Below are 26,250 nucleotides of genomic sequence, written 5' to 3'. Positions count from 1 at the left end.
GACTGTCTGAGAGTTTCTCGTTCGGGCATTGAAGTCCCCTAGGAGGATGATATCACCATCCCTAGAAAACTCCCATATATCATCTAGTATAGAGAAAGGCGGTTATCCTCTAGATGCAGCGTATACTGACGCATTGGGGGGGAAGTAACATATGGCAACGTATAGAAATCGGCTTGTGTCAACTCTCAGCCTCACCCACATGTATCTAGCATGATGATCTCTCTGTACAATATGTAGTAGTGGTTGTAACTCCTCCCTAAATAGCACTGCTGCTCCTCTTGAACCTCTACTCCCATGTTCAAATCTCGCGAGTGTCTTGTGGGTTGTCTCCCATCTATATCCCACCACATGTGGCATAAGTTGTCTAGGGACCTCCATGAGAGAGAGAGAGAGAGAGAGAGAGAGAGAGAGAGAGAGAGAGAGAGATATGAAAGGAAAGCTTTATGGTTCTTGCATTAGTCGTTTGCCGTTCTGACGAGTAAACCGGTCCTACATCAACTTACAAATGGAAGCTATGAAGTTGGATGAAGAAGAAACGGCAAGAGGAGGAGGAGAAGAAGAATCAAGAGTTCGTTTTTACCCTAGAAAGTTCGAAAAACATTCAAGAGTTGAGAATTTGGATTTGCAATAGAAGTCAAAGTTGATCCTCTCGATGAGCCTTGCCACGTTGGCATGACTGGATTTTTATTTCAATAACTTTGGAAAATTAGGGTTTTTATTAAAAAATTAGGGCTTTTGCAAAAAGCTTCAGCATGTGTTAAATAATGTATTTGGAAGCTCTTTTTATTTGTGTGCAGATGGCAGGTAATAGGAGGCAGGAACATGCATTTGAAAGCATTTGGGAGCCTAGAGCTGGACATCCACTCTTTTGGAAACAGAGGAGAAACATTTGCTTGAAATTTTTCTTGAGAAGCTTTGATTGAGAATACTGTTTGGAATTTGTTAGAAATGGATTTATATGTTTTGAACTTGTATTGGTGCCGATTGAGCTTGCTTGATTCTGGTTTGGATGTTGGTTTCAGCGATTCTGGAAAACTTTTAGATCACTCATGGCTTGGACCTTTGTCTGAAGAATTGTGCTTGATATTGTCTGAATATCTGCATGGCTCGGGTTGGAGTATTCATGTTAGTCGTGGAACCTTTGAACGATGTAAGCTGCAGGTCTCGAGAGTGTTTGGTTGTAGCAGGCCTCTACATCTCATGGGCTGGACCTTTTTAGGTTATTTACGGGGGAGTGATGAGGGAGCTGCTGAATATCTCATGGCCTGAGACCTTTTGGTTGGGAGGAGTGTTCATCGACGATTGTATGTTTTTATGTTCTGTAATTTGCATCATCTGTGTTGCATCGTGATGTGTCAACTAGTGAATATTTCAAAATTGGGTGAGATTGCGTGGGTATGCGACTTTAGTGCATCGAGACGCCCTTTTAAATATCATCGCGGTTTGGGTGTGATGGCTAACCTTGCTATGCCAGAATATCAAGATCTTTGATATGGAATGACAAAACTGAATGACCCTCGTGATTGACCTTGGGATATTTCTGAACGAACTTGATTGAGTTTTGCAGATGTAATCACGGACAATTACTCTTCTTTCAAGAGGGGAAATTGTTGATGTGTTGATCATTAGGGCTAGTACTCTCTGGTCCTAACCCTAGCTAACATGCAGATCCCAATTGAGGGGCCTAAACCCTAACGGAAGAAGAAGAAGAAGAAGAAGAAAAGACCAACAAATTGAAGTCGGCCGATTGGCCTAAAAGAGAAAGTGGTTAGGATTAAATCCTAACCCGACCAACTTATAGATAGTGGCCGAGGGGCCTAAAACCCTACATCGGCGTGAGCATGTTGATGTGGCAACGCAAAACACAGACCATCGTTTTTGGCGCTAAATTTTAGACTAGATGTTTTTGGATTTAGTGCTTTTCATGTGAGATGCTTTTGGTAGGCCAAGGGCCTTTAAATAAGTGTGCATGGCTCTCTGTTTGGGTTCTACCCACGGGTGAAGCAGAGTAGGGCCATAGAGTTGTACCTTGTTGGAGCAATATAAAGAAATACTGAAAGGGGTGTCAGGGTTTGGGGCCAGTGCCGTCTGGGAGTGGAGCTCCGCCACTCCGTGTCGTGTGGATTCTCTCTCTCTCTCTCTCTCTCTCTCTCTCTCTCAGTTAATTGTTTGAAGTGCTAAAAGTCTATTCTCTTTGAGTTGGCATGTGGTGCCTTCCCGTTACAGAGACCGTCACAAAAGAATCATGAGCCAAATTGTCTGAGGCAATCCCTTGAGTAGTACCGTTGACTCTTTAGATGCCATATCGAAGGTAAACAAAGGGTATCTAGTGTAGACTAGCCATACTCCCACCGTTGCATCTATGTGTGCAACTAGCCATTGCAATACGATAATCTTGCTAGCTTGGTGATCCCTCTAGAGTGGTGACTAGAAGCTTCTCATTTGGTTTTCATTCACTTATTACTTCCAATGCATATCGCTTGCTCATTACCCCCCTTGGATTTCGTAACATAGTAATTGATTATGGAATCCAGACAAACCTCTTCCTCGAAGGAAAAGTGTTTTACGAAAGGCTTGGAAGTGTAAATTGCCTCTCAAACAGAGGGTTTTCTTTTGGCAATGTCTCACAGGTACTCTTCTTGTCGAGGTCTTTTCGGCACGCTAGCACACTACTTCTTCCTTATGTTGTTGTTGTCGACAACGTGTTGAAACAATACCTCATACATTATGGCATTGTTGTCATGCTTAAGAATTTTTGCGTGTACACAGAGGCTGCGATATCGTTTCCCTCATGGTCGTTTGGAAGACTCTTGTGGATTTTTGGCCAATTGAATCCACCATTCTCAGTGTATGACATATTTCTTAATGGGGTGCGTTCCTGGGTTCTTTGGGGTGTTTTATTATATATGCAATCAACTTTAGCAGGCATTTCATTTTGGCAGAAGCTATTCAATTTTGCCCTATGTATACTTTTATGCTCAGCTTCTCTAGTCTCTTTGTGGTTGTTTCCATTTGGGAAACATTTCACTTCAACAATTTTAGGCTTTCTTTGACTGTTTCTAGCTTTTGATGTGCATCACCCATTTTTGGTGGCCATGTCTTATACAATATGGAGTTTAAGAAGAGATAGGTTCACCAAAAAAAAGTGTGTCTGTTTGTGCGTGAATCCTCTTAACCCACGGAACCTGTGGGTAATATGGACTCTATGTATCATCCCCCCCTCCCCCCCATTAGAGCCGATAATATGTATCCATTACTATTACTACATGCACATATCTCTACCATTACCACCAAGCAGGAGACATTACCTCACCCAAACATTCGTCGCGCTCATGATTCTAATTGTTTCTATACTGACTTCATACATCAAGGGTTACTTCTGCTTCATCCATGGCATCTTTAGACACCTTCTGTAACAAACTTGGACACTCCAAGTCTAGATTCTGTCGCGACACAATAGAGATTCACTTCAAAATACTTCACAATTCAAGAGTCGACATGGCCCAGCGTAGTTCCATGCCAAGAGAGATTGGCCTCAAAGATTGGCGCCCCTTTCGGTATTTCTTTTTATATTAATCTTTGAGCAAATTACAACTCTCGCGGGTGCTTGCTCTCAGACTCTACGTCCGATGCTCTGAGAAGTGAGACCCTTGGGACTTATTTATTGATACAAGGGATGCCAAAGGTAGAGCCCTAAAAACAGTAAACTCAAAAGCTTCTAACTCAAAAGCATACAGTCCAAAAAGCAGCCAGCGCTTCTGGCAGATTTTTGTACAGCTCTGTCAGTGCAAAAAGCGGCATCCGTACAGTTAGCTACGTCAATGCGTTTTGCGGCTCCGTACTGCTTGCCTGCCATGTCAGCGTCCGCCTGTTTGCCATGTCACAGTGCCACATCATCAACCTATTGGGCGATAAGCATGCCACGTCACTACTTTGTGACATACCCCCCTCTTGAAAGAATTGTTATCGCCCTTGATTACGCCTACAAAACAGACAAGCCATAAACTATTCAACAGACACTGAATCTAAGTATTGACACACTAGACACGACACATCTAGCAATGAGCTCAAAATGCTGCAGTCATTTCGTCTTTCAGTTCTTGCACTCAAACAAGTCAAATAAGATAGTACAAATCATTCATGTTCAATTTCGGGAATTCCATTTCATAAAGTGATACTGCAAAATATTGTCAGCCAAGCAGTATCCTTGAAACCCAAAGGGATATCAATGACTATTCAATCCAAGTAATCTGTAACAAAGGAGCGGAATGACTCTCCTCTTGTGCAATCCCTCTGTACCAAATTCAACCTTGCTGATCGACGAGGTCTCTCGAAGTAAACATGTTTAAACCGAATGCTTCAAGGTAAAGTTCTGAAATCTAAGGAGTATTTGCTAGGTCCTCCTCCTCCATCCACTTCGCATATAACACCGGATAGTTCTTGAATTTAACTAAGAACCGCCGAATCACTTTACCTTTCATTTTTCTTTCCTTGTGTGCCAAAATCTGTTCAGAAACGAGTATCTCCTTGCTCTCTTCCACTTCGGGTTGCTTATTAGGCTCCCCATCAAGTGACACCTCACCTTTAAAAGGTTTCAAGAGACTCATATGGAATGCATTCTGAATCTTCCAAGTATCAAGCAGCTTGAGTCGAAAGGAGACATCATTTATCTTTTCTTTAATCTGGAGAGGGCCATATTACCTCATGCTAAGCTTTGGAAAAAGCCGCTCCTTTCCCTTTCGTTTTCTTAGGCGTGCCTTCTCAAAACGTAAGAGCACCCAATCGTCTTCCTTTAATTTCAAGTCTCGTCGATGTCGATCTGCTGCCTTCTTATGTCGTACTTGAGACTTCTCTAAAGCCTCGTGGACCTTGGCAAAAGCAGTGTCCAAGTCCCTCGTGTACTAGTCAGCTTCAAAAATCTTGTCTTTAGTATTTAGAAAGGGCAAAACCTTATGAGCACCTTCAATTATCTCAAATGGCGTCTTCTCCGTTGACGAGTGTACCGTGTTATTGTAGGCAAATTCCACCAAAGGCAATTTTTTTTCCCATTGAGTCTTTTGATAAGAGATGTAAGACTTCCATAAATCCAAAACAACTGAATTTGCGATCTCAAATTGCCCATCTATCTACGGAAGGAATGATGAAGAGAACTGCAACCGTGTGCCAATGTTCTCCCAAATAGCCCTTCAAAACAAACTCGTGAATCAGGGATCTCTATCTGAGACTTTTATCTCAGACATGCCATGTAATCGAAATATATATGCAATGAACAGTCTTGCTAAATGGTCCGGCTTGACTGTTTTCTTTACTGGAATGAAGTGAGCTTGCTTGCTAAATTTGTCAATGAATTATGACAGTCCAAATGTCGTCTTGCGCACTCTGTGTCTTCTGAAGATCAAAGATTAAATCCACTGCAATACTTTCCCAGGGGCGCGTGGGAATGGATAAAGGCTGTAGTAATCCTTGTGCTTTATGCATGTCAAACTTGACCTTCTAGCATACTAAACAACTACGAACAAAGTGGTCCACATCCTTCTTGAGTCTCGTCCAAAAGAAAGAACGCTCCACCCCTTCAAGGAGGCGTCAATGCTGCGGTGACCCGTAAATGGTGGACAATGGCACTCTGTCAAAACCTTTTCCCTCAAAGGCTGTGTAACACACAACATTGTTTTCTTCATCAAGTAGCCATCCTGTATGGAATATCCTGGCACTATCTTCCCATTCTGTATCTGAGTAAAAACATCGGTAAAACCGGATCGGTGGCGTAGTGGTCAACCATATCCTTGAAGCTTCTGCGATGTATCACGGAAATAGCCAAAACGAGGGGCTTTCGAGACAATGGATTTGCCACTAAGTTTTTTTGCCCCTGAACATGGACAATCTGGAGCTACATCTGCTTTTCCGAAAGCTGCTTCTGTGACAAGTAGTGTAGACTCTGATGATCAGTAAAGACCGTAAATTAATGTCGCCATTGAGTAAGAGCATGGATCTCTGCCAATAGCTCTTTCTCATAAATTTGTGCTACCAATGCTGGCCTTGAAAACATTCTGCTTTCATAAGCATTCTGCTTTCACATGGCCTTTTTGCATCAAGACCGCTCCCAGACTACGACCACAAGCATCACAATAAACTTCGAATGGCTTTTGCAAGTCTGGCAAAGCCAATACTGGTCCAGTAGTCAATTTCTTCTTAAGTGTTTGAAAGGCAGTCACCTCTGTCCGTCCCCACGAGAAAGGGACTCCTTTCTGAGTCAATAAGTGCAAAGGCGAAGCTATCTCTACAAACTTCCGAATGAACCGCCGGTAGTAAGAACACAAGCCCAAAAAGCTTCTAACTTCATGAACATTCTTAAAGTCAGGCCAATCGCGCATAGTCTCAATTTTGGCCGGGTCCATGTGTACTCCTGCTGTTGAGACGATGTGTCCCAATAAATGTATCTCTGACGAGAAAAACTCGCTTATTTTGGCATTAATTACCAATCTATGATCACGCAATGCCTGAAAGACCTATAGTAGATGGTGTCGATACTGTGCTTCATCCTTGGAGAAAACGATAATATCATCAAAGAAAGTGCCCACAAAAGATCGATGTTCTCAGAAAATCCTATCCATCATTTGGTTGAAAGTTGATGGAGCATTGGTAAGTCCAAAAGGCATCACCAAAAATTTGTATAAACCAAAGCTTGTCCAAAAGGCCGTCTTGTAGACATCTCTTGGAGCAATTTTAATATGATGATATCCGCTTTTTAAATCAATCCTGATGAAATAAGAGGATTCCTGCAGTTTGTCAAGAATATCATCGATCCTTGGAATCGGGAATCTGTTCTTGATGGTGATTTTATTGAGAGCTCTATAGTCAATGCACATTCTCCAAGATCCGTCTTTCTTTAGTACCAATAAAACCGGAGAACAATAAGGTGAAGTACTAGGCTGGATGAGACCCTTTTCAAGGTGGTCTTTCACTTGGTTCATGATTTCTTCATTTTGGGCTCAACTAACACGGTAAGGTGGCCGGTTCGATGGTGTGGTTCCAGGAATCAGATCAATAGTGTGGTCCTCAAGATGAGATGGAGGTAACTCGCCTGGCAAGCCTTCTGAGAAACAATTAGCATGTGTGCAGAAATTCTTGTCGTTTTGTCTAATTCAGACATGCTCGTTCGTTGTTCATCATTCAGTTCTTTCAAATAGATCGAGTAAACAAAAAGACCGGATCTCATTAATTTTGAAATGGCCGAAGCCAATACAATAGGGAGAAACTCGCCCTTCAATTTTACATCAAGTACAATTTTCCTACCCTTCTCATTGGTCAAAGTCGCTTTCTTGGCCCGATAGTCGACCACGGCGTTGTTCTTATTGTACTAAGGGATTCCTAGGAGGACTTAAAAGTCCTTGTGTCCTAAATACCCCTGACAATGCAAATGAAGTTGCCAATGACAGGTGTAATAGCTACATCCTGTCCGGGCGCCGCTAGAAGTGCCTTCGTCGGTGGCCCCATCTGTCGGGCGTAATCTCAAGTCGAGCTGCCAATTCAGGTGAAATGAAGTTGGCCTTGGCTCCTCCATCAAAGAAGATAAGGGCTTCCTGATCTTTTACTTTGCCCCATGCGCGGCAAAGTTCCGTACTTTCATTCATTTGGCTTGGGTCTGTTCCCATGCAATCCGGTACCAGTCCTGCTTTCATCTTGCCTTTTCTGCCACGTTCTTCCCCTGCTCTAGGACTCTTTGGCCTGTCTTTAGTCTGTCCTCGTTGTGCCTTTTTGGGGCACTTTGCGGAGATGTACCCTTGTTCCCCACAACCAAAACACTTCCCCTCTTTGAAATAGTCGACTCTCTCTTTCGCAGTCAATCGGGGTCGTGCATCTTTCTTTTTCTGGGAATTCTTCTTCTTTCTATTATCGTTGGTTGAGGTCTGTCTGATCTTCTGAGTCAAAACTTTATCAGTGGGGTAGGTCAAATTCCCCGAATGTATCGAGAATCCCTGTTTAACATACCCCATTAGTTGTTGTATAGACTCAAACTTTTGTTCAAGACAGTAATCTCGGATCTCTGTAGGGAGTCCGCAACAAAACTGCTCAATGTGTTCTTTGAAAGTGACCTTCTTAAACGAAGAGGTCAATAGAAAAGAATCCCAAAACCTCACAATATGCGTCGAAAGCGTCACCCTTGGTCATCTGAAGACGGTTCCAACGGTTCTCACATCTCGTTCGTACTCCTCGGTCAACCAAGAAGAAATAAAGAGCCGTTTGAACTTCATCCACTTGGTAGGAGCTTCTTTCCTCAGAAGAAGAGTGGACCACCATGTTCGAGCATTTCCCTTCAAAAACGATTCTGGCCTCCTGATCTTGGAGTGCTCTGAGTAATGCCCTCCGGAGAAGGCTATATCAAACTATTGAATGAAAGCCAAAGCTCTCGGAGCATCTCGAAATCTAGAAAAAGATTCAAATTTCAATGACTGTCCACCCTCTTTAAATTCCTTTGTCTTCAAGTTCTTATCTTCGAGGAAATGCTACTGATTGGCTCTATAAAAGTATATGATTGTCGGAGTCTGAACTGTTAGAGGATGACTCCTCCGTAGAACTGTTAGAAACTGGCGGTATCTGATCTTCTTTGCCTTATTCTTGTTCTTTCCAAAGCTTTGTCTCTTGCGTCGTTTCTTGCCTTTTCTATCCTCCTCACTCGAGTCGGAAGAGGAAGAGCTAGAAGAACTGTCGGAAGAAGAACTGGGTAGTCCTTCTAAACGTACATGCTTCTTCTGTTTTTGTGTAGATGCAAAAGAGATTGACGGCCCAAGTAACCGGGGTAGTCAGTCCCCTTCTTGCGCTTCTTCAATTGCTTCTTCGATGGCTTCTTCGTGTCCAGAAGCTGATTGATTTGGGTTTGGACCACATCATGGATTTCTTCTTTAGTGAACATCCTCGGAGTAGGAGGTTTCTTGATTGCCGGTTTGATTGGTGGCTCGATGGCTTTCTCCCACTGGGTATGCAATTTAGCCATTGACTGCTGGGTCAAAAATTTTGCATCTTGGGGATCCTTGGCAAACTGAAGCATTTGCTTTGCGCACTCAATTACCTGCTCTTGATGCTGCATCTCCATGAGGTGTGGGCCGGGGTGGCCCATACTCCTTCTCTGCTAAGTCGATTAAATTTTCCCTATTGCCTCCTCCCGCCTGAGCGGTGGCAGAAGAGGTCGACTAATTCTTTTCGGTATCCATAGGTGCTGCGAGAAGAAGGATCGGATTTTCCGATAGAAGAGAAATCCACATGCTTTGATACCACTGTAACAAACTGGGACACCCCAAGTCTAGATTCTGTCTCGACACAATAGAGATTCACTTCAAAATACTTCACAATTCAAGAGTCGACACGGCCCGGTGTAGTTCCGTGCTAAGAGAGATTGGCCCCATTGGCGCCCCTTTCGGTATTTTTTTAAGTATTAATCTTTGAGCAAAGTACAACTCTCGCGGGTGCTCGCTCTCAAACTCTGCGTCCAAATGCTCCGAGTAGTGAGACCTTTAGGACTTATTTATTAATACAAGGGACAGTCAGCCATGTCAGCGCATTTTGCGGCTCCGTACTGCCTGCCACGTCAGCGTCCGCTTGTCTGTCGGGTGGTAGGACATGCTACGTCACCACTTTGTGACACCTTCATTACCTTGCCCACTCATTTACAACAAACATCTGCTTTGCTGAGCATCCTCACTCATGGTATGACTAGTGTAGGGCAATTCACTTTCCTTAAAAGAGAGGTGAGGGCTTGTACTAAAAAGGCGCAAATTCCAAACCAAACTTTGATTCTACATAAGAAGTGCAAGTCTTAAAAACAGGAATCACTTATGAGCAGTGATTATGTTTATCCATACATTAATCCTTAGCACCAAAAGTGAGTGGTTGCTGTACATAGAGCCTGCTGTTGCCTGTGTCACGTGAAAGTCACCATAGCCCCAAATCATTCAAGTGTAGTTCTCTAAGATATGGATGACCATGCCCCAATCCTGTAGCCAAGCATAAAATTTTTCATGTAGAAAGTATCTCGAATCCTCCTGTACTCTGTAATTGATGCTGATAATGACATGAATGTAACCACATGTTTTGCCTTCTCATCCTCCTTATCAACTCTTTCTAGCCTGTCTTTGGTGAAAAATTGCAGAGTCTCAAATATAGTGCCTGTTTCTTTTCCCTTTTTCCTGCTGTTATCTTTAACACATTCTATTCAACGGACTTTAAGAATTCACTCATATGGTGCCTGGTTGTTATGGATAAAAGAAGCTGCTTGAGCCTTAATCTTTCTTTCCTTGTTTATTTCTTATGAACAGTGTCCTCTCCTAAACATAAGTTATTGTCCGATGTCAGAATCTTTCATGAAAACAAATAAAAGTCTGGTGAGTCAAGATGTCTCACTCAATATGTTTAATTATGATAATCATCGTTTTGTTACATTTACTCACAAATCCTTATGTTGGGTTTCTTTCTATTGTGATGTCTAGGTGATAGTTGTATACAATGCCCTAGGCTGGAACCGTACAGATTACATTCGTCTCCCGGTTAGATTATTCATTGACGAACGTGTGTGGCTTTATCCAAGATTTGGCTTTTAAAAAAAATTTTCCAGTGAAAATTCCTCTTTGTCATCTTTCAGGTTAATAATGAACATGTACAAGTGACTGACTCGGCAGGGATTTTAATTCCATCTCAACTGCTCCCTATTAGCAACATAAGCAAACAATTGCGGAACAAATACATGCAAGCATACCTAGGCGTGTCACCAGAATTAACACCTGCTTATTGGCTTGTATTTCCTGTTACGGTACCTGCCCTTGGGTTCAATACTTATCTTGTGTCAGCTTCAAACAGCCAAGGTTTGTATCTGAAAGTAGCTGCCATTTCTTTTTTTTGCGGAGATAAATAGCTCTAATGAATAAACTCTCCATGATTAGGACAAGCATCACTCTCTACTGTTGAGGTGCTGCCAAAAGGAACAGCTGTGACTGTTGGACCTGGCAGTTCACAAATGACATTTGATGAGAATGGTGCCCTAAGCGCTTTTGCGGAAACAAAATCTGGAGTGAGTGATGAAAAACTTTGCTACGCGTTTCTCTAAATCTCTTCTCTTTTCTTTTACTGCAAAAAACAAGGAATTGGAGGTGTGTCTAGATAAGGCAAAACTTGTTTAGTGTGAATTGATGAGTGGACCTTATGTTCGTTTTTCTAGCAGCCACATGGTAGTTAATTACATTTTTTAGACTCTTTCATAAATAAATCAAGGACACAAAAGCCCTATATTATTGGAAATTTTTGGGACATAGAAGAGTTCCAGGACATGTAAGTGTCCATTTATGGAATAGTCATGTGAATGTGGGCTAGGTGGTCTAGAGAGGAAGTTAAAGGATGAGAATTTTAAGGGAATGAGCATTAAGCTGCAAAACTACTGATAGTGATAAAAAAATACACATTTGAATATGATTTTTTGGTGTCTACTATACTCTTTAGAGAATGACCTCCCAGAATGCTTTTTATTGACACTAGTGACCAGCTTACACGGTCAAGGTGATCTCATTTTTAGGTACTTACATCATTGTACTTGATTGTGATTAGACCATAACATTTATTGACTTTGAATTCCAACCATCACAAAATTTCTCCCATAACATTTTACATCTAATGACACCTCCATAAATTTCTGTGGAGCTCAAAAACTCAAAAACAGTCAATGTGCTCATAAAGTCTGAGTCATTTTGCCTGAATTTAATGGTTTTATATGGACAATGAACATAGTGCAACACGTAAAGTGTGCACATACTTGAGCACAAAAGAGAAAAATATCTCTGCTCATCACATGACGTAGAATCTCATTTTCTTATGATTAATGAAACTTGTCTGTTCGGTGGCAGACCAAAGTTCTTGTAAAAGAAGCATGTTCTTATTATGGAGGGCATACGGGGTTGGATGGAGAGGTATGCTAAGCAATCCGTATAAATGCATGTATGTGATTTGGTTCTCTTAAATTTTCCTCTCTTTTATCTTCAAGGGTACAGATGGTGCATATATTTTCAGGCCAGCTGTCCAATCTCCAACCCTTGTGAATACCCATGTGAGTGCAATGCTCGTGCAAGGTTGTTATTTGGAAGCTTAAGGCAATCTCTCCATTTTTTTTATAACTTTTTTTTTCTCCTAACAGGTAAACACTTCTATCATAACCGGTCCCTTAGTGCATGAGGTTTGGCAAGAGTTTACTCCCTGGATCTTTCAGGTATCATATTTTTCACAGAGAAGTTATTAAAAACTTTATCTTGCCAACATTCTGCAATGACATGTCTTTAACGCTTGAGTGGAGTGATAAATTATAAGGAAATGGTCTTGTCAACTCAAAATTGTACCATCTGTATTTTACTGTTATTCTTTTTGAAAAATACCTTATCTCACGAGTCACAACATACAAAAATGTTAATAATTCCCTAGAGTTCGAAAAAAAAGTAAATGAAATGATGTCTTCTAAAGGCCATATTGACCTATGAGACCAGAGAGTTACATCATGGTGGATTTGATACAATGTCTTGATAAAAAGAAAGAAAGAAACTAACTAAACAGAAACACTACTAGAGCTGTAAAAGGTGGGTATCAAGATGGGGTGGGCACCCTAGTGTGACAAGGGCCTAAGGCCTTTGTCACTGGCAAGTTGAAGATGACTGAAGGAAATGTTGTTCATGAGATTGGGACCTTGGGGAGGTGCTCAATGTTGCTCATCAACAACGGACAAGCAGTAGCATGGAGCTCATGATTGGTAAGGCTACGCTTAACTACGGAGATCATGGAGATAAGTGGCCTCTCCATGTCTGGCCACCCATCTGTACCTCCATGCGGACGACTATGATGATCTACGGAGGGTCCCCATATCTGCACTCCATATAGCATAGTTGAGGCAAGCAGACTATCAAAAAACCATAGCTTGCTGTGAAGCTCGTGGAACTGAACTTGTGAACACATCCTCTCCAAACCTCTCAAAGGTGCGTATGCTCTAGGTAGTCTAGTCTTTGCCGTTCTCCTCATGGAGAAAATCGGGCCACTAAAAACCACCCCAAGATAAGTGTACATATCTGTATCTCCACTCTGTCCTCTCCGTAAGTAAACCTGGGTGTTGATTGCCTAGCCCATTGCTCTGTAATATTGAATACTATAGCCTTGGTCTTCATAAGGTTAACAGACATACCAATATTATGTTCAAATGTGTGTAAAGCATCAAGATGGCGTTGCATGAAGATGGTGAATCTGAAATAAGCACAATATCATCTGTATACAACACTAGGGGTATCCATGTATGTGCCAACCATGCTCCTTTGTCATCCTCCCTCTCTATGTAGTCTAAAGCCTCGTCAACATACATGCCAAAAAGAGTGGGGGATAGTGGGTAGCCTTATTTCACTCCAATGGTGGAGTGAATAATCCCTGACATCCCCTGGGGCATCTGCACTTGTCCTGGAACTGTCTTGTACAAGGGCATGATCCCCCATATCAGCTCTACGACACTCCCCACTCTTGCAGTTTGTGCATCAATCTGCCCCTCGCAAGTGTATCAAAAACTTTGCGGAAATCCACAAAGCTACAATAAATCCTCCTCCCATGAAATCTGCCCTCCTCAATATTAGCTCGTAGTGTGAGAATGTGATGTAGGGTAGAGAAACCCCTCCTGAAGCCATCTTGGCCTGGTGCTTGGATGCCCTCTCTTTCTGCCCATGTGCTGAGCTCATGCTTAATGTTGGATGCATATAATCTGGCTAGTGAGTGTCCAATCATGATAGTACGGTAACTCCCAGGCAAAGTAGGGTCCCTAGATTTGAAAATAGGTATATGCTCCAAGTATCAGGGAAACCTCGTCAATGCAAGAAAACCAGCCAAAATATCCTTCGCATGTAAAAAATGCTCAGCTACCAAGCCATCATGGTCATATGCTCTCCAGACTCCAAGTCTTCGTCCTATCAATAGCCTTCTTTACCATCTGTGCAGTACAGAAAGTGCAAGTGTGTGGGCATTGTTGGTCTGGGGCCATGTAGAGAGAAGTAGCATACTCACCCCATATGTTTGTAGATGTAGTTGCTGGTGTTGGGGAGTGCTTAGGAAACAATTTTCAAGCCTCACTCGAGTCCTGGCTCAAGAATAATTGATATAAATCTCTCTCTAGCTGAGTTAGGTAAGCTCTCTTCTTTCGCCGCACAAGGCGCCGGAAGGTACTCAGTGAATGTTTGTGAAGGATGACCCCCATGAGTCTTGCATCGTCATGTGGTACGCCTCTCCATAATCACAATGCAGCCATTTCTGTAGAAAGCCACCTTCCCCTTCTCCCTTGCCGCCTTGATCTCTGGCATGACCTCCATCATGTGTGCTAGGTGTGCCAAGGTAAGATCTTCTCCTAAAAAGACATGTATTCTTTAAAGTTGGCAACTCCTTTGCTTCCATTGAGGGGAAACACAAAATTAGTGCCCTTATTTTGACTAAGAATGTGCCTATATCTGTTTTCTTTTTCTCCACCCTCCATGCTTTGGTATGTGTCGGTGCTATCACCCCCATCTCCTTAACTTCCTCATCCACATCATCACGGTCTTTAATACCGTTCTTCTTCCAATGTTAATGATAGTTGGGGTGGGAGTATGCTCCTTGGTCTTCTCTGTCTTGGCCACTTCAATCGACTTCTCGGCTTCCTCTCTTGCCTCTTGCTTGAGGTTCTTCTTGACAATCTCGACCCATCCGTTCTTTTGGGCATCGAGCTTCTTTTCAATGCTCCCTGCAATGGCATCGAGCTTCTTCTCAATGCTCCCTGCAATGGCTTTCTTGTCGGTGGGTATCTCCCTCTCTTCTTTTGTCATAAGGGTAGCAATAGTGCCTTCGAGAAGAGAAATTCTCTCTTGGAGACTTTCTTTCTCCTCTTTTTATCTCCTCTCCCTCTCCTCTTGCTTGCGGAGAGAGACTATTTTCACTTCTCTCCATTCTTCTTCCATCTCCTTCCAAGCTTTCACTTCTATCTCCAATGGGGAAATGAGCTTGTTCTTCGTGAGCACAATTTTTCTTGCTAGCCATTGGTGTGAGTGGGGAAAACATTCTCCTTTCCAAGTTTAGAGAGACAAGCTCGGCTATGGTACCTTGGTAAAGTGATATAGAAAGAAGTACCGAAAGGGGCGTCAGACTATATTGGGACCAGTGCATCTAGAAGCGCCTCTGTCCCTCTAATTCCCTTCATTAGCCTCCTCAAAATCCCCTCGATCTCCAACTCCTCGCGCTGCCCCACACAACTCCTTCCTCCAACATCCCTCTGCGTGACAACCACCTGTGGTCAGTAATCTCTCCATTGTAGCAGGACTCGACTAGTAAACTCTGTGCAGGAGCCCTCCGACGAGCAAACTCTGCACATTGGCAGTAACCTTTGTTCCATGGCCCTGACTCCCTCAATTATTGTTGGCAACATCCCCTCATGACTCTTGCGTTAGGCTAGAAGCTGTAAAGACGGCACTTGGTACAGACTAGAAGGCTATTACTCTTAATGCTATTGACTCGGAGGCTGCACAGTTCAGTGCCATCCAGAAGCACCAAAGGGCCATCACTTTAATCAGAGTTACCCGGAACGCGGAACGGGAACGGCGACGGGCCTCCCTGTAGAACGGGGGAACGAGAATGGGCCCGGAACGGGAGGCTAAAAAAACACCCAAATATTGTTCTTTTAGGGTTATGTGTTTGAATACAAGTAGTACTAGAGTCTTTTGACTCTAATACCCACAAAAAACACGATTCGAAGACCATTCAACCTTATTACGACTTGATTGGGATGTGCGGTGCCCATAGTACATAGCACATACACAACATTGAGCAAACACAATGCCCATACACAATGCTCTCAAATAATTGCAAGAGTAGTAGTCAGAGATAACACTTTGGAATTAATTATGGCTAACAGGGGCCGCCAAGGTGCTACGAAAAAACCAAAGGTGACATACCATAATGAGAGTCGAGAGTCGAGACTACAAGGGGAGCAAACCAGTGACCACAATACCAAAACTTAAAAGACTGAAGGTGACAAATACCATAAAGATTCTAGTAGCTACAAATGGCAAAGAGGGAAAGGCTCAAGCAGCCATACAAAAAGGTAAGGATAAATCCTGCAGAGTTACTAGGGAACAGTTGGCCGAAACTGCCCGTTTTTTTCCATTCTGGCGTTCCGAGTCCGTTCCGGTCGTCCGTTCTGGTTTGAGTCCAACTGTTAGAACGGCAGTCCGTTCCGGGACGTTCCAAGCTTTGCCAGCCGGTCGGAACGCCGTTCCGGCGTTCCAGGCATGGATTTAGCCGTTCCCTGGTAACTCTTGACTTTATTAGATGATGAGATGACAATATCCATTATTATGAACTTGTTTTCTTCTCTTTTGCTATAGAAATATCTTGCATACTACTATATAAGAGGGAGGTGTTTCCCACAAGAAATTGTTGTAGTTAACACTATCCGCATCTTCAACCTTGGTTTTTGCACACTCATGAGTGAGCGTCCTCGGTAAGGTTTGCAACTCCATCCATTTAGGCGGAGTTATGAAACTAGGCAGAGTGACCCACTGCCCATCCGCACCTAACCTTCCACAGTTGCGCTTGTAGGGGTCGAAACACCTCTAAGTGACCTTCTAACTTTTGACCCACTCCCGTGCAAAACGGCTCTAAGTACGCTTCTAACTTTGCTTTCTAGTGGACATTTCACACGAGCGAGAAAAGTAGAGAGAGGCAACCTGCATGAAAAGTCAAGTAGAAGCCTAGAGGTGATCAAGATGCATTATGAAAGGCTTGCTTGGCAAAGCAAATAAGAGTTCTCGTAGTATTCTCACTCACCATTTAGATCAACACACATGAACACATTATAGAATGTAAAGAGCTGCGATACATCTACATCATGCTCACCTCCACCGCTACTAGATGGTATACAAATTTCCTAGTGGATGTTCCTAGTGCTCTGCCTCTTGCCCCTAACAACCATCACCTCCTCTGCCTCCTCCTCCTCCTCCTCCTCCTTATCCATGCCTACTAGCTAAAGCCAAATGTCACCAATGCTCTGTCATCAAATGCCCTATGCAAATGTTGCGGATGTCCTTTAGATCCAAAAATGCCTTGCACAAGCCATCCCTTGATCCTTCCACCAGAGAGCTAGGAAGTAGTACCCATACAAGAGTCTTCTCGAGAATGCATTGAAGCGGTTGTCTTGGGGTGTGATTTAGAATTCAGCCAATTGAAGTGTACTAGAGGCCTTATGTGGAGGCAAAACGTTTTCTTGACCACACGGTACCATTTTTCAAAATTTTGGTTTATGTAGACGGAGTTTAAGTTTTGATTATTGATAGAAGAAAAAGAAGAAGAAGAAGAAGAAGAAGAATCAAAGCAACAACCCGCTACTCCACAACAGGTTGGCTTTATCCTGTCAGAGCGACTTCAATGGCCCCGTACCAATCGTTCGAGTCCTTCCCTTTACAAATGGAGGCAATAAGTTCCTAGCATGGCCATGTTTACATTTATTGCCACGATCTATCACTACCTTGTACACATTAGCTTCAACACTTTGAAGTATTTTACTATAATTTTCTATAATTGTTTACAAAAAAGATGCATTTTAATTTATTTATTTCCTCATGTATGGCCAATATTAAAAATATGCTTTTTGGGAAATATTTGTGAATATGTTGGTGTGTGTGTGTGTGCGTGTGCGTGCCTTAGAGAGAGAGAGAGAGAGAGAGAGAGAGAGAGAGAGAGAGAGAGAGAGAGAGAGAGATGGAATGTGCACACCTATGAGAAAATTTGGTTTTTTTTGCATATGTGAAGAAATGTGATGCCTCTAGATGTAGAGGAATATAATGAGCAAATTTTATAGTGTTTGCTTACTTTATGAAATTTCACATGAAATTAATTGTAGTCAAAATGTACCAAGAGTTTACAGTGCTATGTATGCTATCCTCTTTGATTGGCTGGTCTTGCTCGATTTTTGGTTTGCTCGACAAGTCTTGCTCGTTCTTTGGAATTCCTCTGCTAAAGATAAAGACCATTAAGAGGGGACTTTTGTAATCAATCATTGCCAACAAGGTTGAGCCAAGCTCACTTGCAGAAGACGAAGATGCTCGCTTCACCACTAGAACGAGTTACAGGGGTAGGTGGTAGGGACTATGGCATCTTGAGGGTCAGTGCCAAGAACGGCCAGGCATAAAGAGAGACACAAGAAGTGTTCAGTGATATAGCTGAATGTGTATGTTTGATTTATGGTATGCTTGAATGTGTGTTTGTCAATCTCCACAGTATTCTAAAGGAACGTGCTACATGGTTTTCTGGCCCACTGGATAAGCCGAAACATATTATATGCCTTAAGAAAACGGACCACCACCAAAGGTGCTCTAGATAAATCAATCTTTCTCTGTCTTGGAATTATCCAGGTATCGCGATTGTACAAAGATAAAGATTATGCGGAGGTGGAATTTGTGGTAATGTCTTCTATTGTTGTTGACTTTCTACGTGTTTAAGTGGACATGGAAGCATGTAAAAGTTGTCTCATTTCAGGTAGGTCCCATTCCTTTGGAGGACAATGTTGGGAAAGATGTAATTTTGCGATTTGCTTCTAATATCAACAGCAGTGGTACGTTTTATACGGACTCCAATGGCCGAGATTTCATTAAAAGAGTAAGTGAGAACTAAAAAAGGTGTAAGCATAGTATCACTAAGCCAAGACTTTACCGACTCTGTTTGTGTATTCATAGACTAAAAACTACAGAGCAGACTGGAATTTGGAGGTCAATGAGCCAGTGGCCGGAAATTACTATCCTGTAAGACTCGCCACAAATTATCTCAGCAGAAATCTCTGTGCAACTTTGAATGAGTCTTTAGAGTCATTGGGACCCAGGCTTATGGTTCTGTTATTCTCTTGTAGAGATTTATTAATTCATCATGCTGTTGTTCAGACTATTACATTCTATTTCTTGTCTATTCTGGAAACAAGTTTTTTGCATTCTTCGAATGTTTTGTTCTCCTTCTGCAGCTAAACCTTGGAATGTACATAAAAGATTCTGAGATAGAGCTCTCACTTCTAGTAGATCGGGCCACAGGGGGTTCAAGCATTGAAGATGGGCAGCTTGAAGTTATGCTTCATAGGTTTGTAGCTCATTCACAACATTGAAAACTGGAAGCTAGTGGTCAATGCCAAACAATATGTTAGGAGTTCTCATTTCGTTAAAGATACTGAGTCGTGTCTAAGGTGTGAAAATATGAACATAATTTGGAAATTTTTCCTTTGAAGCAGACGACTGCTTTATGATGATGGTAGGGGAGTTGGTGAGCCTCTTAATGAAATGGTGTGCATTGAAACTGACTGTGAGGGATTAACTGTAAGTCACTTGCTATAGATCATTTCTTTTTTGGATACAAGAGTACATTCATCTTATTTGTAGCTTTTGATGTCTGCGGAAGGTTCAAGGCAAGTTGTTCTTAAACGTTAGCCCTTTAAAGAAGGGTTCAAGATGGCGTCGCTCCATGGGACAACAAGTTTATTCTCCACTGCACCTTTCATTCACAACCATGGTAACTGAAGTCGAACATGAGAATATTGATGAGTGCAAGTGCTTGAAAATTTGGTATTTATCGATACTTCTTGTGAAATGGCAGGATCCTGGTGAAAGCTGGACCAGCACACGTTCCCCGTTTTTCTCAGGAATGAGTGATGTCTACAGCTTGCCTGAAAATGTGGCACTTATTACTTTGCAGGTATCTTCTGGCTAAGTCAGTAAATTTAGCCTATTTCACAGAGGGTTACAAGTTTGCTTTTTGAACAGGAGCTGAAAGATGGCCAGATTCTTCTTCGCCTTGCGCACCTTTATGAGGTAAATGAGGCTTTGGTTTCTGTGTCGTTTATTTGCAAAAATATTGCAATTGGTACTGAAAGCTATGGTGTTTAGAAGGCATGGATGCATGTAAAGCTGCTTCATAGGCTGAGTTCAGCCTCTAGAAGACGCTAATAAAGCTTTCTTTCTTTCGTTCTTTCTTTTTCTCAAAAGTTGTGTGTGAGTTGCAGCTGCATAGGACTCTGCAATATCCACTTGTATGTACTCTCTGTAGCAGGGCTACAGTGTCATTGACATTGGACGGGCAGTTAGTTACAGCTGGTCAGAAGGGACTCTTGCTTGGGCAGTGACACATGGCAAGTGATACGGATGGTGGTTTAGTGGACACCGTGACCAGATCACCGCCACCTCAAATTGGAGATAGGCTTAGCTGGGTTGGGATATCTACTAGCCGTTGGTTCCAGTGGTTGGAGATATCATTGTCATCATCCACTTTTAAGGTAGAGCGTCTTGAGGCTTGAGTTTGGAGTTTTTGCACCGTCCTTGCACATTGGAGCCTCGACACCCCCATTGTGCCCTGGAGTGCTGGGCTTTGAGCTGAGTGTGCTGCCAGCCAGAGTCTATATAGTTCTATGAGTTTATCAAGCCATATTGAGTCTGAGTCTACTGTTGTGCTTTGAGTTGTTGTTCCATTTCTGTGTGATGTTTTCTTTTTGTTGGAGTGAGGTTTCTTGCATACTGCACTGAGGAGCACCCACTGTAGAGAGCACGACACACTTTCCCCGCTACAGGTGCTCTCATTTTGGCACGCTCGGTGGGACCTCAAGTGAAGTCTCACTCCATTGTACTCGGTGCATACTTGGTTGAGGAGCTAGCTGGTGCAACCCTCGCCTGGTCTAGTCTAGTCTGCTTGTGTGGTCCAGTTTCTTCCTCGTTCAGTTTGGTCTAGTCCAGCTTCGCCTTGTCCTGGTTTAGTCTCCCTTGTCCCTATCTAGCAGGAGTGGTCTAGCTGGTCTAGTCCCTCTCGTCCCTATCTAGCAGGAGTGGTGTAGCCGAGTTTACCTGGTCTAGTCAGATCTAGTCCCGTGGGTCCGAACTGTGCTCAAGGGTTCCTTTTACTTACAGAAGGGAGAGCCTTCCGTTCGTTTAGTGAGAGAGTGCAATGGACAAAAACAAGTGGTGAAAAATGTGAATGAAGGTGCTGAGATTGAGAGATAGAGAGAGAAGAATACGACACCAGAAAAGTTGTCAAACCCTCCTCCGAAGGCCCCACTCTCTATGGCGAGAGTGGTCTACTATTGATTGCACAAATCTCTACAATGCAATGGACTTGCTGAGGCTGTCGACGACGACAAGACGGGCTGAAATCTGAAAACGCTAATGGCTGAAATCTGCAAATTTTGTATCTGCTGAATTTTGACTCTATGTCGATGACGATGGCGATGATGACGATGCAACGACAACGCACTGAAAACGCAGATTTCAGCATCTGCGTTTTCCGGGCTGAATTTGCAGCCTTCGGTTAATCTGACCGTGTGGCGAGAATCTGTTGTAGGAAGGTGAGATCTACGAGGTTGGGGGGTTCTATGGCGGAGTCACAATGCTGAAAACTGAAAACGCTGACTCAATGGACTGATCTGACTCCGTGGATCTGCAAAACCCTGGCTGCTTTGATGCTTGATGCAAAAACGCTACGGACTCTGCTACCGCCGGGGCTGATCTGTAATGCAAAAACGCCAAGGCTGGTTTGATGAAAAACGCTAGGCTGTATGTTGGCTGAAAACGCTAGGTTTACCGCCGGGAAGGGTCTTGCTAAGAAGGTGCCTGTTGAACTCTTGTTCCTGCTGCCTCTTCTGCCAGAAATGCTAGCGCTAGGGTTTCTTATATACTTGCTGTTCTAAATTGCCCTACGCAATTCCCAATAAAAGTCACTTAAAAATAATAAGTGGAAAATGGCAAAAATAGGGAAAATAGGTCCTGATAGAATAAAATGGTAATGTTGATGATCATGCTGTGTGCAACCAGAGGATATGCATCTATAAAAGTGCCTGGCCAGAACACTTCCTAGGCTAGACTGATTGAACTGGACTGAACCCTTGTCGTGAAGTAGCTTGTCCACGTACACATAAGGTTAGATGTGCACGTGACATCCCCTCCTTTTTAAAGTAAGGTACTGGTACCAATCTGCATGGTTTCCTAATAGGTTGCCAACATCTCGCGATAGTCTTTGAAAAACTCTTCATCAACCCACACTGCTTCGTGGGTTCCTCGATCCTTGAACTTCAAAAAGTACTGTCTCTCTTGCTTCTTTGAACCAAGGCAAAACCGATGCAACAACATTTGCTCCAGCTCCATGACTTCAGCTTCATCGATGATCTCCGGTGGTTCTTCTTTCGAAATGTCCTTTGGAGGTGTTCCCTGAAACACTTTCAACCAAGAAACATGGAAAACGTTGTGCATTGACCATGAGTTAGGCAATTGCAATTTCATTGAAACCTCATTTATCTTTTTAATGATTGGAAATGAACCATACATTCGAAAAGACAAGTTTGGACATTTCTTTCCAACTTGCTTAAGACGTTGCTTCATGATTCTTAAATACACCCAATCCCCTTCCTTGATCGAAACATCCTGACGATGCTTATTACCCTGCCATGAGTAAGATTCTTGAGCCTTGCTTAGCCGAAGCTTCAGACTCTCAGAAATCTCATCCAACGACTGACTTTTAGCATTTACATCAGGCATTTGACTGACCGAGCGAGTCAAAAGTGACTGGAACGGAAGGCCAAAAGCTGCCGCATACGGAGCTCGACCAATGGCAGAGGAAAAAGAGTCATTTAAAATAGCCTGAACCAATAGGAGATAGAGCTCCCAATGAGACTGCTGATCATGCATATATGACTTTAAAACATCAAAAGCCAACTGATTATAAATCTTTGTCTGACCATCTGACTGTGGATGAAAAGCCGATGAAAGATTTAACTTAGTGCCAAAAATTTCAAAGAGTGGGCGCAAAAAATTGGACGTGAACTTAACATCCATTTGAAACAATCGATTTTGGCAAACCACAGAGGGGGTACCAATGCTTTATGAACAACCGCACCACATCTTGTGCGGTGATTGTGGCCTTACAAGGAATCAACATGCAAAACTTGCTGAAACGATCAACAATTGTCAAACATTGAGTGTTCCTTGAATGCAAACTAGGTGGAAGGTTAGTCACAAAATCCATGGAAATATCTTGAAAACGTCCATCGGGAATAGGCAACGGCAGCAAGAGGCCTTGCTGCTTACTTCGAGGAGCTTTGACTTTTTGACAAATAGTGCACTGTGTGACATAACGAAACACATCTTTTCGCATTTTAGGCCAATAAAAGAATCTTTCTATTTTTTCCAAAGTGGTGTTCATTCCCCTGTGCCCACCTGTGAGAGAGTCATGTGCATCATGCAATATGGTTGTCTTGAGAGAGGGCAACACACATAGACGTTGACGAAAATACAACAAACCATCACGAATGAGATAGTTGCTTGGCCCTTGGGAAGCAAGAGCCTGCAACCATTGCTTACCAAACTCGGAATCCGCATACTGGTTCTTCATGCGGTCAAAAGACACACCCTGAAGAGAAACTGTGGACCTTGACTCAAGAGCCAGGATTTGTCGTTTGCGACTTAACACATTTGCAACATGGTTAGCTTTTCCAGGCACATACTCAATCAAATCTCCAAATTGCTCAAAAAATTGTGACCACCGTGCTTGGCGATCACTCCAATGTGTACTAGGCATAGACTGGAGCTACTTGAGGGCTTGGTGATCAGTGCGAACTGTGAACTCTCTACCACACAAAAAATGCTTTCAATGCTAAAGAGAGTGAATGACAGACAAAAGTTCTTTATCATAAATTGAATAGTTCTTTTCTGCACTATTGATTTTCCGGCTAAGGAAAGCACCTGGACGGACATGCTGCTGAAGCACAGCGCCTATGGCGACATTGCTCGCATCCGTCCATACCTCAAATGGGTCATCCCAAGAGGCAAGGATGAGAAACGACGCTTTTGTCACCGCAAGCTTGAGAGCTGCGAAAGCCTCAATGGCTGTCTCTGGTAAATCCACGCACTGACGGCGAGTCTTTACCCCTTTAAAAGCATCAGTCATAGGTGCGGCAATGCGTGCAAAATTCTCTATGTGCGAACTATATGCTTGACATAAACCAAGAAAAGAACGCACATCATATGCAGTCTTGGGCAAATCCCAATTACGTACCTGCTCCACCTTGGCGGGGTCTAGCTTGACGCCTTCTACAGAAATGATATAACCCAGATAAGTAACTTCAGTGAGAAAAAACTCAGATTTCTTAGTTGCAATGTACAACTGACGAACTGTGCTCAAGGGTTCCTTTTACTTACAGAAGGGAGAGCCTTCCGTTCCTTTAGTGAGAGAGTGCAATGGACACAAACAAGTGGTGAACACTGTGAATGAAGGTGCTGAGACTGAGAGATAGAGAGAGAAGAATACGACACCAAAAAAGTTGTCAAACCCTCTCCGAAGGCCCCACTCTCTATGGCGAGAGTGGTCTACTATTGATTGCACAAATCTCTACAATGCAATGGACTTGCCGACGATGCTGACGACGACGAGACGGGCTGAAATCTGAAAACGCTAATGGTTGAAATCTGCAAATCTTGTATCTGCTGAATTTTGACTCTATGTCGGTGACGACGGTGATGAGACGACGATGCGACGACGACGCGCTGAAAACAATCTGCGTTTTCCGGGCTGAATTTGCAAACTTAGGTGGATCTGACTGTGCAGCGAGGATCTGCTGCGGGAAGGTGAGATCTGCGGGTTTTGGTTGTTCTATGGCGGAGTCACAATGCTGAAAATTGAAAACGTTGGCTCAATGGACTGATCTGACGCCGTGGATCTGCAAAACGCCGAGGCAGATCAGCAATGCAAAAACGTTGGCTGTTTTGATGCTTGATGCAAAAACGCTATGCTGGACTCTGGACTCTTCTACCGGCGGGCCTGATCTGCAATGCAAAAACGTCAAGGCTGGTTTGATGAAAAATGCTAGGCTGTCTGTTGGCTGAAAATGCTAGGTTTACCGCCGGGAAAGGTCTTGCTGAGAAGGTGCTTGTTGAAATTTTGTTCCTGCTGCCTCTTCTGCTAGAAATGCTAGCGCTAGGGTTTCTTATATACTTGCTGTTCTAAATTTCCCTACCCAGTTCCCAACAGAAGTCACTTAAAAATAATAAATGAAAAATGGTAAAAATAGGAAAAATAGGTTTTCTGCACTGTGTAAAATGCTCCTGATGGTAATGCTGATGATCATGTTGTGTGCAACCAGAGGATATGCATCTACTCTAAGTGCCTGGGCATGCACGGTCTGTGAACAGACTCACAAAGGTGCCAGAACACTTCCTAGGCTAGATTGATTGAACTGGACTGAACCCTTGTCATGAAGTTGCTTGTCCACGTACACATAGGGTTAGATGTGCACGTAGCACGTTTGGTCAGACATGGCTGCCCTCTTGTCCCCTTCCTCTTTTTGGTCTATGTTGAGGCGATGAGCAGATTTTTGGTTTCACAGCAGGTTGGTCTACGTGGCTTAGCGCTCCCTATTCGGGGCGACGAGCTATTGGATGCTGAGTTTGTAGACGACTCTGCTTTGTACTTGGAGGGCCAGGAGGCCAACCTTCACAGGTGTGAGCAAGCTTTTGAGACTTTTTGTTGTGCATCAGGCGCATTGATCAACTGGAGGAAAATAGTGGCTTTCGTGGTTGGTAGTGCTCGTACGCCTGATTGGCTGCCAGGTGAGGGTTTTGGATGGATTCCCCCAGGGACTGCAGTTTGATACTTGGGTTGTTAGGTTGGCTTGGAATTGTCTCCTGAGCAGTAGATTGCTCCCCTCTTGTCCATTAGGAAGAAGTTGTTACATTGGAGCTTCACACGAATTTCTTTGGCAGGCAGAGTTGTAGTGGCCAACCAGGTGTTGTTGGCTATTATGTGGTACATCACTTCTTGTTGGATCTTTTCGAGTTCGTGCATCAGCCAGATAGAGAGGCTGATCAGGAATTTCCTGTGGTCAGGGCGCGACACTCAGATAGCCCGAGCCAAAGTGGCGTGGCAGGTCATCACTCTACCTTGTTCTCAGGGGGGGTTGGGGTTCATAGACCCAGCACAGCAGAGCGAAGCCCTTCTTGGGAAGTTTGTTGTCAGAAGATTGCTTCCAGGGGAGGAACCCTGGAAGGAGTTTTTGCTTTAGCGGCTTAGTGCTAGAGTACCTCAGGCTGGAGTCCCTTGGAGACCTTCGATCAGATGGATTTTCACAGTGTTGCACAGAATTAGCCTGAGCAGGAGATTGGAGGACCGTCATCTAGCTACAAGGCATGAGAGGGATGCAGAGCATGTGTTAGGACATCA

General features: G+C 43.3%; 1 protein-coding gene across 2 annotated transcripts in view; it reads left to right on the top strand.

Annotated features, from left to right (window-relative positions):
* LOC147421588 (alpha-mannosidase-like) overlaps positions 1-26,250 on the top strand; it is a 68,129-nt gene that overhangs the window by 31,559 nt on the left and 10,320 nt on the right. For both annotated transcript variants that reach the window (XM_086502448.1, XM_086502447.1), the window contains 15 exons: positions 10,311-10,376; positions 10,482-10,538; positions 10,634-10,853; positions 10,932-11,059; positions 11,886-11,948; positions 12,023-12,085; positions 12,173-12,244; positions 18,432-18,479; positions 18,556-18,675; positions 18,753-18,818; positions 19,031-19,143; positions 19,292-19,376; positions 19,459-19,569; positions 19,654-19,752; positions 19,821-19,868. In XM_086502448.1, coding sequence (XP_086358574.1) covers positions 10,311-10,376; positions 10,482-10,538; positions 10,634-10,853; positions 10,932-11,059; positions 11,886-11,948; positions 12,023-12,085; positions 12,173-12,244; positions 18,432-18,479; positions 18,556-18,675; positions 18,753-18,818; positions 19,031-19,143; positions 19,292-19,376; positions 19,459-19,569; positions 19,654-19,752; positions 19,821-19,868 — 1,359 coding nt within the window. The remainder of the gene's footprint in view (positions 1-10,310; positions 10,377-10,481; positions 10,539-10,633; positions 10,854-10,931; positions 11,060-11,885; positions 11,949-12,022; positions 12,086-12,172; positions 12,245-18,431; positions 18,480-18,555; positions 18,676-18,752; positions 18,819-19,030; positions 19,144-19,291; positions 19,377-19,458; positions 19,570-19,653; positions 19,753-19,820; positions 19,869-26,250) is intronic.

The sequence above is a fragment of the Adiantum capillus-veneris genome, chromosome 27 (assembly GCF_014529385.1).
Source record: "Adiantum capillus-veneris isolate H3 chromosome 27, ASM1452938v2, whole genome shotgun sequence".
Lineage (NCBI taxonomy): Eukaryota > Viridiplantae > Streptophyta > Polypodiopsida > Polypodiales > Pteridaceae > Adiantum > Adiantum capillus-veneris.
Note: the sequence above shows the minus strand (reverse complement) of the source record. Positions and strands in the feature narration are given on the sequence as shown.